Here is a 13,830-nt window from a genome sequence, read left to right as displayed (position 1 = left end):
TCGAAGGCTTTGGTGAGGTCAACAAAGGTGATGTAGAGTCCTTTGTTTTGTTCTCTGCACTTTTCTTGGAGCTGTCTGAGGGCAAAGACCATGTCAGTAGTTCCTCTGTTTGCGCGAAAGCCGCACTGTGATTCTGGGAGAACATTTTCGGCGACACTAGGTATTATTCTATTTAGGAGAATCCTAGCGGATTTAGCAGAGTGGTTGAGGTAGATGCCTTTTAGCTCATTAGAATGCAGCAAAATAACTACCTTTCTTGACCGTTCGTTACCTTTTGCTTATTGACGTCTGTTTCTGACAGTTCGGTGCAAAAGGCTTGGATGGCCTTTTGTCATTTCATCAGAAAGTTGCTGTAAAAGTCATCTCTGCTATCACTTCATCTGTCATTGCACACACACTCAAATGTAGTAGAACACTGCCCACTTACACTACATTATTTCTTGGAATGGCTATAGTCATTGTGTTCTCTAGGCTAGGAGTTTTAAATCTGGACATTCAGAACAGTAACAGGCCCTTTCAGCCCTTCAGCTCGTGTCACCCAATTGATCTACCGTACAATTCAGTACGTTTTTGGAGGATGGGAGGAAACTGGTGCACCTGGAGGAAACCCACAAAGACACAGGGAGAACGGACTAACTCCTTACAGACAGTATCAGATTTGAACCCCTTGGAGCGCAGGTGGGAGGATGAGGGGTGATCTCATAGAGGTGAAAAAAATCAAGAGAGGATTAGATCAGGTGAAGGCACGAGAGTCTTTTGCCCAGAGTAGGGGAATCAAGAACCAGAGGGCGCAGCTTTAAGGGAAGGGAGAGAGACTTAACAGAAACCTGAGGGGAATTTATTTTTACAGAGTGTGGTGATTGTAGGGAATGGGCTGCCCAATGAGGTGGCTGAGACAACATTCAAGAAACATTTATCATGGATAGGATGGATTGAGAGGGATATGGGCAAACACAGACACGTGGGACCAGTGAGGGTGGGATACTTTGATTGACATGGGCAGGTTGCTCTATGACTCTACAGCACGGAGATAGGCCTTTCCTGAGCAGGTCTCATTTCCTTGCATTTGGCCCATATCCCTCTAAATCATTAACATACTCTTGGCCAAGGATCGCTTGTTAAATTTCATATTGAACTTTGGAGTAAGCAGCCCAACTTTACCCCAGCATCCAGGACCAAACCTTGAACAAAAGGAGTTATATGAGATGGAGCTTCTGCCTCCTTCCAACATATTTCCATGGAAACAATATTTAAGGTTGTGATTTAATCTAGGAAAAGTCCTGACAAACATGGGGTCTTGCCAATGGAGTTAATCTGTGGGGTCTAAAAATATATAGAGTCAATGGTCTCGTAGCGTCCATTGGTGTAAAGATTTATTACCGATGTTTTGGGCCTGAGTAAAATGCAGTCAGGTGTCTGAATTAAAAGAAAGGACAGGGGAGGAGTGCAGACCAACAGACAAAAGGTGTTAATTAGATATAGACGGGAGTCCAGGAGAGAGGAAAGCAAACCTGCTCAGTGTCATAACTCCAATGCTCCATCCTAGACAACATCCTGGACAATACTCTTTCACTCTTTCTAGCACAACCACCTCCTTTCTATAATGTGGTAACCAGGACTCATGAGAGGTGCAGACACTGGAATCTGGAACAAAACGGTCTCTGCTGGAGGAACTCAGTGGTGGAGCAGCGTCAGTGAGAGAAAAAGAACGGTTGATGTTTTGGGCCGGAACCCTTCATCTAGTCTGCTGTTCCAGAGTCAATGTCAATTCCTCCTACAGATACTGCTAGACCTGCTGAGTTCCCCCACCAGGTTGTCTCGTGCACAAGGCTCTAAAGGTGGTCCAACCAGTGTTCTGCAAAGTTGCCGCATAATGTTCCAACTCTTATATACTACAACCCCACCAATGAAGGAAAGCATGCCATGGGCCTTTTGCACCTTATCGATATGCACTATCCCACCAAGACCACCCATGAATTGGAGGAATAACACCTGATTTTCCATCTGGGCACACTCCAGCTGGATGGCATTAACATCGACTTCTGCTAACCTGCTCTTCTATCCTCTTCCCTTCCATTCCCCCTATCAGTTCTCCACTCCCTTCCTTCTCTATTCATCTAGCCATCCCTCCTCCCCTGCTTGCTGCTGTGCTCTCCCTCCCTTACCTCCTGCCTCTCCCTTACCTTTTTATTCGGATGCTTGGCGACATTTTTCCGTACCTTGATGAAGGGCTCAAGCCCTAAACATTGGTTCTGTATCTTTATCTTTGCTCTATAAAGGACACTGTTTGACCTGCTGAGTTTCTCCAGTGTTATGTTTTTACTCCACCTTATCCATATCTGATTTTACCCCCCATGCCTTTTTAATAAGCTAACCCTGACATGAGGACCCACCTCGACCTCTGCTTTGCCATTCACATAGATGGTGTTATTGTTGACCATTTCCACGATGGCTACGCCCAAGTTGCACCTGATGCCAAAGGAAATACAGAAACCAAGACCACTCATGATGGCGATGATATACCGCTTGGGCATCCCGAAGCAATAACAGTCACACAATGGCTGCTGTTTCAGCACACCGGCCTTCACTGGCTGCCCATCTTCATTCAGCTCCATTTCTTGATCTTCCTCCACATTCGTCCCATCTACAGTCCTGGGTGGGTGAGGGAGAAGAATCAGCATTTGCAAAGTAAGATGAAAATCTCATTTACAAACTTTTCTATTCATTTCATCCCCACAACCTCCAGTGCAGGTGTGTGCCCAAACCTTTGACCCATCTAGGTTTATAATATATGGATATAAGCATGAGATGTTATTTGGCCCTTCATCTGCTCGATCATTCAATGTGATCACAGCTGAGCCTTTGTCCCAGCGCATTCTCCAGCCCGATCACATATTCCTCACTTCACTGGTGCTCACCCTAGACTCTCAGTTATTGAACCATATAGGGCAGGGGTGGCCAAATTGCAGCTCATCAGCCACATGGAAATAAGTTGGCTGAAACAGGAATCAAATGAGCTGGTGCTCTCGTCTGCACCTTGGCCACCAACCCATCCGTCACTCCAGCCACATTCGAGCTCCATTCGAGCTCCCCTTCGGCATGGTCGCCCTCCCATCCAAGCTCCCGAACAGCGCAGATGCTTATGAGGTAAAAAATACTGTGTGTGTAATAGTTGACCCCCTAGATTTTACCCTAAAAATAGGTCCATAAAATTCAACTATTACACACTATTACAGGCCCAGAGGACCCCAAAACCCAGCAGCAATAGAAATTCCCCAAGACAAATGGTTACTTAAACAGTCATTTTTAATTTTCTTTAAACATAAAAACAGGATCAAACTTTAACTTATTATTAACTTAACTTAACCCCCTTCTAATTCTAAGCGGACATATATGTAATGTGTATAAGTTCAGAATAGTTTTTTGATTCACAGTCCAATCTCACTTCTCACTCCTCCAAGATCACTGGTATCAGGCAATTTTTATACTATGTACAGAATTTAACATTTATGAATTTTCACCTCTCTCCTGGTCTCTTCTCTATATCCAATTAAAGGTAAAGGGTTACCGCTCAGAAAGGTTTTTGTTGGTTTCAGAGAGAGATTCGTTGCTCGTTTGACACATACAAACTGATTTACTTCCATCAGTCACTTCAGTGTCTTGCCGAAGAAACTTGTCCCTTCAGGGTTTTCCAAGTGATAACCTCTTCTTCCAGGTCACCACCAAGTTCCTTTTGTTTCCCTTATTTCAGGTGAAACACTCTTGCCAGCCATTTCCTCTTGTATGGACTACAAGGGATTTTAAATAGGCTGAACTCAGAACTCACAACCTGTCTTCAAAATGGGGTTTTAAACAAGCTGCCAGCTCATTGTTGGTCTTCTCTCACTCTCTTTGCAAACCACATGACCTTCCCAGAACAGCAACCTGCATCCAGACAGACTGCGGCACTGGACCCAATCTTCTGAGCCCGTTCATCTGTGGCTTTCAAAACAATAATCCATTTACAGCCGCTTTTGAAACCCGTTAAAATAATCCATTTAATATTAGGTGATTGATTTAAGTGGCTGATGGGGAGAGACAGAGTTGCAAATTGCACATACCTATCTCTTTCTCTGAAATTATTCTCCTCTGGTGTTTATCCAATTCCCTTGTGGACCATTACTGACTCACTTCCAACACACTTTCAGGCACTCCAAACAGGCCAGCTAGCCAATTACCCGAAATCTGAAACTTCTGATTATTGACCAGTGGAAATAGCCTCATTTTCCAACTACTGTGAACACCCCGGTAGCGCCTCCTCTTTGCATTCTAAGGAAACCAGTTCCATCTCCTCCAGTCTATTAGCCCCAGGATCATTTTCTTTCTGTGCCCTTTATAAAGCCTTGATATCTGTTCTTAATTAAACACAGGATCCATACTAAAATTTGTTTGGCACAACTTCCCAACATTTAGACTCTATGCTTCTGTTTTCAAGCCCTGGAGCTCATGTTATTTTAAATTTTAAATTTGAATTTTTAAATGTAGACATACAGCACGGTCACAAGCCATTTCAGCCCACAAGTCTGTGCAGCTCAATTGACACCCAATTAACCTACAAAACCCCCCCCCCCCCAGTACAATTTGAACAGTGGGAGGAAACCAGAGCCCCTGGGGAAAACCCATCCAGACCCGGGGAGAATGTACAAAGTCCTTACAGGCAGCCCCGGTCCTAATCGGTGGCCCTGCAACAGTGTTGCATTAACCCCTACTCCAACCGAGCCACCCCTGCATTATTAAACCTTTTCACCTCATCAAGCACTTGGATACAGACACCTGAAAGGCCCGAGGTCCTCAGTGAAAGGTACAGAGCAGTGAACCCTGTCCACAACCAGTGGCTCCAATCTGGGGCGCGAGTCACCTTAGAGAGACTGGTGAGGAGTTCAGCAATGATCACATGGATTCCGTGAGCCTTCAATAACATGGAGGCTATAACAAGATTACCTCATGGAGGCATACAGCACTGAAGCAGGCCCTTTGGCCCAGCTTGTCCATGCCAGCCAAGTTTCCCATTTGCCTGTTTTAGGTCCATATCGCCCTAAACATTACAGTCCACGTACCTGTCCAAGTGCCTTGTAGACATTGTAATTAGACCAACCTCCAATGGTTCCTCTGTGAGCTCATTCCACACACTGTACCTAAGGTATCCTTCAGATCCCTTTTTAGTCCTTCCCCTTCACCTTAAACCTATGCTATGCACTTTATTTTCGACTCCTGTGCAAATAAAATAAATATTAAAATATACTTAATGCACCAAATGCCCCAGCTTGTGGCTGTTAGCAGTCGTTGGGAACCCTATTGCACCTGCATGGGAGCAGCCTGTGATGTTATTAGGTGTTTATAGAAGAAAATGAGGGCCCTGAGTGTGATCAACAAGAGCTATCATTCCAAAGGGTTGGGAAGCACTGGTGCAGATGCCTCAGTGAGACTGAGATTCACAACATCCACCCCAAATGCTTATAAATTATAAATGGCACAGATAGGAGCAGGTTTCAAGAGTGTAAGGCAACCCTGGTCTCAGATGGCAAATTGGAAATTGCTGCAATTTTATTCCAACTCATCTCAACTATGGTGTATCAATTTCTCCTTAAATATTCAAATATATGTGTCATTAACTCTGACGATTTTACTCAGTAACCGATAACATTGGTGAACTGTCCCAAGGGGCTCCACAAAAGCTCCAAATCGGGACCAAGCGGGAGAGACTTCAAAAGAAGGAGGAGAAGTTATGAAGTGATTTCCAGAAGCCAGCCAGCCGAAGGTAATGCCACCAGTGGGATGCAAACTCAATTTAGGAATGATCACGTTAGAATCGGAGGAACTGGGAGATCTTGCAAGGCTGTAAGTATAAGAGGCAAAAGAGATAGGAAGGAGAGAAATGATGGAGGGGGTGAAAACTGTAAAATTCAGATGTGGGTTAATTGTGGGCCAGAATGGTCTGGTGAACACGGGGCTTTGTCTGAGCAAGAATAGGGTTGGGGCAGCCCAGTTGGATTACAATAGAAGTTAGTAACCAGATGGACATGAATTACATCCACCACAACTATTTTCATTTAGAATAAGCAAAACATCTTCCTCAATTTATGATTGTGTTTAACATTAATTCATAAACCATATTGTTCTAAAATTGCCTTGTATGTCACATAGGCTAGAAATCCTTTTACTTAAAGATGGTGGAACCTGGAAAGTGGAGACCATTCAGCCCCTTTGGTCTATGGTGGCTGGTATGTGGCCTAGTTCTACACACCTGCCATTGCTGGTACTCTTTGCCTTACTTAACTGTATTTAGTCTTACTTTTATGCAGTCTTATTTAGGCTTTTTTATGAAGGACCTGTTTGGCGACAGCAAGTAAACTTTTTCAGTCCATCTATACATTGTAGAATGTATATAGCAATTAACTTATTATTGTAAATGAACTCATTAACATCCCCTTAAAAAGCCCATTGATCTCAATTTAAACAAAAGACCCAATGCAAACAGCTGTTTGGGGACTAGAGTTCCAAACTCTGCATCGTCTGGGCGTCAGGATTTCCCTTCCTGTAAGGCCAGGCTCCAACCTTTAAATTTGCTCATCAATCAATGTTACCAGTGAAGGAAGCAATGCTGATGCAGGGTGAAGATTGTGAAGCACTGGATAGGAGTGAATGGAAAAGCCCAGCACCACAGTTTAGCAGCTCTGTCAGCATCTGCTGAATACCAGACCGTTCAAATTTATCTTCCAATGCCTACTGCATCAGAGGAACACTGCAGTCATTTTGTTTTAACTGATTAACCTGGATCCAGTAACTTGCTTATAATGAGATAACAATGAAACAAGAGAACATGAAAATATTTTTAAAAATAGAAGCAAGAATAGGCTGACTTGCCTGGATAGCACACAAGAGAAAGCTTTTCATTCACATCTTGGTAGGTGTGACAAGAAAATTTCAATATAAGAGGCCATTCTGCCCCTTGGTGCCTCGCTTGCCCTTCGTGGCTAATCAGTGTCATTTTCCTGCATTAATCCCATGCTCAATCCCTAATATTCACAAATCAATCAATTTCAGTGATTGAGTCTCCAGAGCTGTCCAGGGCAGAGAATCTCAAAGATTCACCCCCCCCCCCTCCTCCCCCCATGAAGCTGTTTCTTCCCATCCCTGCCAACTCTCATTGTGAGGCTGTTTTTGTTCCAGATCATTCCTGATCCCCGACAGTGAGGTAAACCATCTAACCCTGTGAGAGTCTTAGTTGCAGTTAATGCTATTTTTGATATGAAGCCAAACTATGAAAACATCCCAGTTGGAGTGTAGATACCATGGGAAAATAATCAACATGGCAAGGGCTGGGTCAGAAGATGATAAACATTTTGTCATATCGAATGAAGATGATTACCTCCTCATCTTTCTTAGAGTATTTTAATACAGAAAAGTGGGCACATGTCATTAATAATAAAACCGGGGTGCTTTTTAATGTCATATTACACATTGATTTAACTTGTTCGTCTGCTAGAACTCCCCCAAGTGCATCTATTTGACAGCTTTCATTAGAACTCTTTATCCGGCATCTCAGGAGAACTAATGTGTTTGAAGTCTAGACCAGGCGGTTAAATAAAGAATAAAATGTATTCCAAATGTAATGTCTGCTTCGATCTACTCAGGTGGATCCCATTGAAAGGAAGTGTGTGCAGATTAGGTTGAAGCATAAATATAATGCGAAGGGGTTACTCCCGGACCTTTCAGGTTGAGACGGGACAGAGGTGGACCCTGTTGTCTCAATTTAAAGACTGTTGTGGATCACGACGAACGTTCGCGGGTTCGAGGACAGATTTGCACCGATTCCTAGACAGAGCCGTGAGAGCGGTGACGGAAAGGCGCTCGAATTCGGAGCTATCTGAGCGGTTTGCACGGTTCCAGTCGCTTGGAATGTGACATAAAGTTTGCCCACCTTCTGAGATGGCCCAACGAGTCCCCCACTGAAAACTTGGCTTTCTCCTTGACTGGGGCGAAGAACTTATCCTTCAGACTTGCAAATCCACCGAAAGGCATGACCGCTGATTTGGAGCAATCTGTTTCCCAACTAATACGTCTGCTCCGCCACTGGTGCAAAAGCGGCGAGGGCGCTGTCCATGGTCTCTCTGTCCCAGCGAGCCGAGACTCCCGTCCTCCGTGAGAGTCCCCTCTCTCTGTTTCCAACCGGCCGTTTTGGGAAGTTGGGAGCGGAGATCTGACCCTCCTCCCTCTTTTAATTATCTATGTCGGTTGTTGGGGTTTCATTCCGGGGGTTGACAAGTCCTCTCTCTCTCGCTCTGCCAAACACAACTGGGTCAGAGGAACTTCCTTCCCCGAGTCCTGATCGCTTTGTCCCAACTCCAAAGTCCTTATTGGTACGAAAGGAGCGGGAGAGAGGAGGTGGACGGAATTTCATTAAAAATTGACAGCGAAATGATCCGTCTCGTTGACGCGGGTCCAGGTCTAATGTTAGCAACAGAATGACTGATAAAGGCAGGATGGAAACGCATTGGAAACTCCCACACCCCTGAAGTGGAACGTGCATGAATATTTTACCAAGTTGTCGCTCGCTCCGACACACTCCATCGCTCCTGCGGGCGAGTCGCTAATTCACCGCGGAGTCCCAATGGCAATTCCTTCCGCCTGTGGCTAACCCACCGTGCGTGTAAATATCCTGAAAACACACACACACTCCTCATGAAATCTGACCGTCTAGGAAATAAAACCGGTCTCGGGGAAATTCATTTGAATAAGCTTTATTTTCTTAGACCACTCTGAATTGACCTCCAATTGCGCTGCAGGGTAGGTGCTCCTGTGGAAGGTTGACATGATGGTGGCCGGTAGCCTTGCCCACTTCAGTCTTCTCAGGAAGGGGAGCCACTGTTGCGCCCCCCTAACAAGCGGGGAGATGTTGAGTGTCCACGATAGGTCGCTAGTTAAGTGAACTCCAAGGAACTAGGGGCTCTCCACTGTCTCCACTACAGAGTTGTTGTTGTGTCGGGGAGGATGGTCGTTCCTGATCCACTATCATCTCCTTCATCTTGTCCACATTGAGACTCAGGTTGTTCCTCTTGCCCCATTTCATGAGAATTTCCACCTCTTCTCTGTTTGGAGGACTATGTGCAGTTTTGGTCACCGAACTGCAGGAAGGACATCAATAAGATAGAGTGTGGAGGAGATTTACTAGGATGTTGCCAGGGCTTCAGGAACTGAGTTCCAGGGAAAGGTTAAACAGGTTAGGACTTTATTCCCTCCAGTATGGAAGAATGAGGACAGATTTGATAGAGATTTTTTAAATTATGAGGGGGATAGATAAAGTAAATTTAAGTAGGGTTTTTCAATTGAGGTCAGGTGAAATACAAACCAGAGGACACGGGTTAAGGAGGAAAAGGGAAAAGTTTAGGGGGAACATGAGGGAGAACATCTTCACACAGAGAGTGGTGGGAGTCCAGAATGACCTGCCAGCTAAAGTGCTGAATGAGGGCTCAATTTTAACATTTAAGAAGAATTTGGACAGGTCCATCGATGGGAGAGGAATGGGGGGAGATGGACAGGTTGCAGGTTATTATAATACTGAGCTCTGTGCTTCTGTTTTATTATTGAACTGCTTTACATACAGATTGACTTGACTGGATAGCACACAAAACAAAGCTTTTCACTGCTTCGTGCCACATGGGACAATGAATCTTTTATTCATTCATTCATGAAAAAAACAAACTGCTGGAGGATGCCAATGGGTCAAGCAGCATCTGAAGAATCAAAGTGGTCACTGTTTTGGTCAGGAGCCTGCATCTATCCCGAGGGGGATCAGACAGAAGCCTGTGGATCAAGTGCTGGTAAATGGGATGAGTAGAGATGGGTATTTGATGGTTGGCATACACATGGTTGGTTGAAGGGCCTATTTCCATGCTGAGTGACTACGAAAACACTGGACTACGAAGATTTTGCTTCTTGAACACTTTGGGTGTATTTTATGGATTTTATGCTGATCACGAAAATCCACCTTAAAAATCCCTTGCACATACTGTTTTTTTTTAAAATATAACCTATTTTTTGATTTTCTATCATATTTTAAGTCTCCTTCAAGCAGACAAAATCTTGAAGATTAACATGTCATTGAAAATTCATTTTCTGTCTTCACACTTGGACTCCTTCCCGGCTGATCTTGGTGCAGTCAGTGACGAACAGGGTGAAAGGTTTCACCAGGACATTGTGACCATGGAAAAATGGTATCAGGGCTACTGGAATCCATCAGTACAGGCTGACTATTGTTGGACACTGACATGAGAGGCATCAGATGCTGAGTACAAACAAAAATCAGAGGCAGAAAAATTTTAGGTCACTTGAGCTAACGCAACGTGTCAGCGTCATTATATGCAATTAAACACACTAAAGTCACTAAAAGTTAATTTAATGCTTCTCCAATGTCCCCTGTAATACAACAAATCTGAAATTATCTTTGTGTTCAGTCTATCATACTTCCCAGTTTTCTTTCAGGAAGCAAGTGTTTTGAAAAAAATTGTTGTCCAGTGTAACTGGGACTGAAGAGTGAAGCCAAACAGGATGTACCAATGAGCTGACGTATGGGGGACAGGGAGTGTAAGGAGATCGTTTTGGTGAATGCAGAGAAGTTGAGGAGGGTTAGCTGTCCACAGTCAGAGGCAGAGCAAGGCAATACTCTGAGCAGCCATGGCACATCTGTGGTGGCACGGTGAGCGAAGTGGTTAGAACAAAGCTGTTACTGCACCAGCCATTGGGACTGGGGTTCGATGTTGCACTGTTTGTAACAAGTTTGTATGTTCTCCCTGTGTCTGCGTAGGCATAGGTTTTCCTTGTGGGGGGGGGGGTTGATTTCCTCCCACCATTCAAAAACGTACCATGGGTGTAGGTTAATTGGGTGTAATTGGGCAGCATGGGGTCATAGACCAATGACTAAACTTAAAAATTTACATTTAAAATCTTTCTTTCCATCTTTTCATGGTACTGAATTACATGCCAATGTGTGCAGTCCTTACAGGGATGTCTCCTTCACATGGGTATCAGTTTACTGTTGATGCATTGCTCATCAGAATTAACCAGCAACAAGACGTAGAAGCGAGGGCAACTCATATGAATCCTCGGCAAGCTCTTCAAAGATTATGTCAAGGAAATCTTGCACTTCCACATCAATCTCTGTGAACGATGGATGTCCCAAAGATGCTCTACAGCCATTTGTTGTTCTTTAAGCAGGAGCTCGACAAATTTGGACATATAGCATAGACTTAAAATATGATAGAAAATCAAAAAATAGGTTATATTTTAAAAAAAAACAGTATGTGCAAGGGATTTTTAAGGTGGATTTTCGTGATCAGCATTAAATCCATAAAATACACCCAAAGTTTGTGAGATCAGAATCAGATTTTATTATCACGAACATTGATGTTTTGCGGTAGCATCACAGGTGTAAATATTGCTATAAATTAATGATAAAATAAATGAATAGTGCAAGAAAATATGAGAAAGTAAGGCAGTGTCTGTGGTTCATTGATCATTCAGGAATCTGATGGCAGAGGGGAAGAAGCTGGCCTTGTGCCACTGAGTACTCTTCAGGTTCCTGTACCTTTTTCCCGATGGTAGCAGAATGAAGAGGGCATGGCCTGGGTGGTGGGGGTCCTTGAGGATGGAGGCTGCTTTTTTAAGACCCCGCCTCTTGTAGATGTCCTTGATGGAATGAAGTTTAGTGCCTGTGATGTTGCAGGCAGAGTTAACAACCCTCTGGTGTTTTTTCCAGTCCTGAGCATTGGCACCTCCATCCCAGACAGTGATGCAATCAGTCAGAATGCTCTCCTTGGTAAATAGAAATTTGCAAGAGTCCCTGGGGACATACCAAAATCTTATTAGGCACACACAACTACACTTTCTTCATTGGAACAGGAGGCCATCAGTTGTATCCTGCAGAGTAAAGATCTGCATTTTTATTTACAACCTCAGCTGGCTTTTCAAACAGTAGCCCCACAACATCCTTTGGCCTAACAGGCACAAAACCCAGCTGAATGGTGGTGCAGCGGTCTGATTAGCACTCCAGAGATCTGTGTTCAACTCTCACTTCAAATTGCTGAACTTAAATTCACTTTTAAAGAAACTGATGACCAAAGAAAAACTACTGGATTGTGGAACCATAGAATAGGCTGGCACGAGCAGTTAGAGTAATGCCTTTATAGCGCCAGCGATTGGGACTGGTGTTTGAATCCCATGCAGTCTGTAAGAAGTTGGTATGTTCTCCCTGTGTCCGTCTGGGTTTTCCCCGGGGCTCCAGTTTCCACCCACCATTTGAAACGTTCCAGGGATGTAGTCAATTGGGTAAAAATTGGGTGGCACGAATTTGTGGGCTAAAATGGCCTGTTACCATGCTATATGTCTAAATTTAAATTTAAAAATCTAAATTTATATTTTAAATTTAAATTTATAAATTACAGCACAGAAACAGGGCCTTTGGCCCTTCTACTCTGTCAAACTATTTTTCTGCCTAGTCCCACTGACCTCCACTCAGTCCATAGCCATCCATACCTCTCCCATCCATGTACCCGTCCAAATTCTTCTTAAATGTTAAAATTGAGCTTGCATTCACCACTTCAGCTAGCAGCTTGTCCCACACTACCACTGCTCTCTGTGTGAAGAGTTCCCTTAAACTATTCCCCTTTCACTCTTAACCCATTTCCTCTGGTTTGTATTTCACCTACCCTCAGTGGAAAAAGACTATCTACATTTACTCTGTCTATCCCATTCATAATTTTTAAATACCTCTATCAAATCTTCCCTCATTCTTCTATGCTCCAGGGAATAAAGTCTTAACCTGTTTAACCATTCCCTGTAACTCAGTTCCTGAGGTCTGAGCAACATCCCAGTAAATCTCTGCACTCTTTCTATCTTATTGATAACTTTTCTGTAGTTAGCAATACCAAGAACAATGAAAAACATCCTAATGAACAAGAAAATAGCAATGGACATCCTCCTTAGAACTCTCACCTGGTACATTCTTCCTATATTGAAGTACAGCTGCGAGTCATGGACCATCACAAATGTATGGAAAAAAGTATCATTGCAGCAGAGATGTGGTTTCTCAGAAGAATGCTATGCATATCATATGTGGACAGGATAACAAAGTTCTACAAAGAATGAAAATAAAATGAACATTACTTAAAAGATTCAGAAAACAGTAATCAAAATTCTTTGGACACATCATGCGAAGAAATACATTAGAACGTTTAGTTACAACTGGAAAACTGGAAGGTCAGAGAATGAAAACGATAGATGGATTAATTAGGATGGCCATTTCAAACGTACCAAAATGGAGGACATGCAGGGTCAGCGTCAGAACCTCTCTTGGTGGGGGAGGTGCGCCACTGTCACACTTCCCGCTCACCACGCATGTGGGTGAGAAGAAACATGGCCGTGCACATCGCATTTAACGGGAACATGCCTTTCTGCTACTTTATTTGGCCTCCATTTGGGGTGAAAATGATCATCCGGCTCGAAGTGGCGCTGGATGAAACAAAGCCGGTCGGTCCAGCCTAAACTCAGATGTCTGGTCACCCTAATTAACACCTTAGGAGGATCAAGGCAGGTAACCACTACAATTCGGAGTGTCGGATGGGGAGACATGATCGGCCAGGAACGGCAAGGCATCTGAACCGAGAGCAGGTGAACAAAACTGCACACAAGACTCCACATTTAGCCTCATAACTCTCTCATCTCCCATCTCCATGTGAGTCAAGGGCAAAAGGATTGGCTCGCTGCAGCGCCCCCAGTGCTCTGGAGGTCAAAGCT

General features: G+C 43.9%; 1 protein-coding gene across 1 annotated transcript in view; it reads right to left on the bottom strand.

Annotated features, from left to right (window-relative positions):
- Nucleotides 1-13,763, bottom strand: part of slc17a8 (solute carrier family 17 member 8) — a 59,935-nt gene extending 46,172 nt beyond the window's left edge. The window contains exons 1-3 of the mRNA XM_069904453.1: nt 13,348-13,763; nt 13,030-13,169; nt 2,394-2,652 (exon numbers count right to left, since the gene is read on the bottom strand). Of these exons, the coding sequence (XP_069760554.1) occupies nt 2,394-2,615 (222 nt within the window). The 5' untranslated portion in view covers nt 2,616-2,652; nt 13,030-13,169; nt 13,348-13,763. The remainder of the gene's footprint in view (nt 1-2,393; nt 2,653-13,029; nt 13,170-13,347) is intronic.
- Between the last annotated feature and the right edge of the window lie 67 nt (nt 13,764-13,830).

The sequence above is a fragment of the Narcine bancroftii genome, chromosome 11 (genome assembly GCF_036971445.1).
Source record: "Narcine bancroftii isolate sNarBan1 chromosome 11, sNarBan1.hap1, whole genome shotgun sequence".
Classification (NCBI taxonomy): Eukaryota; Metazoa; Chordata; class Chondrichthyes; order Torpediniformes; family Narcinidae; genus Narcine; species Narcine bancroftii.
This window is presented reverse-complemented; position numbering and strand designations above follow the sequence as displayed.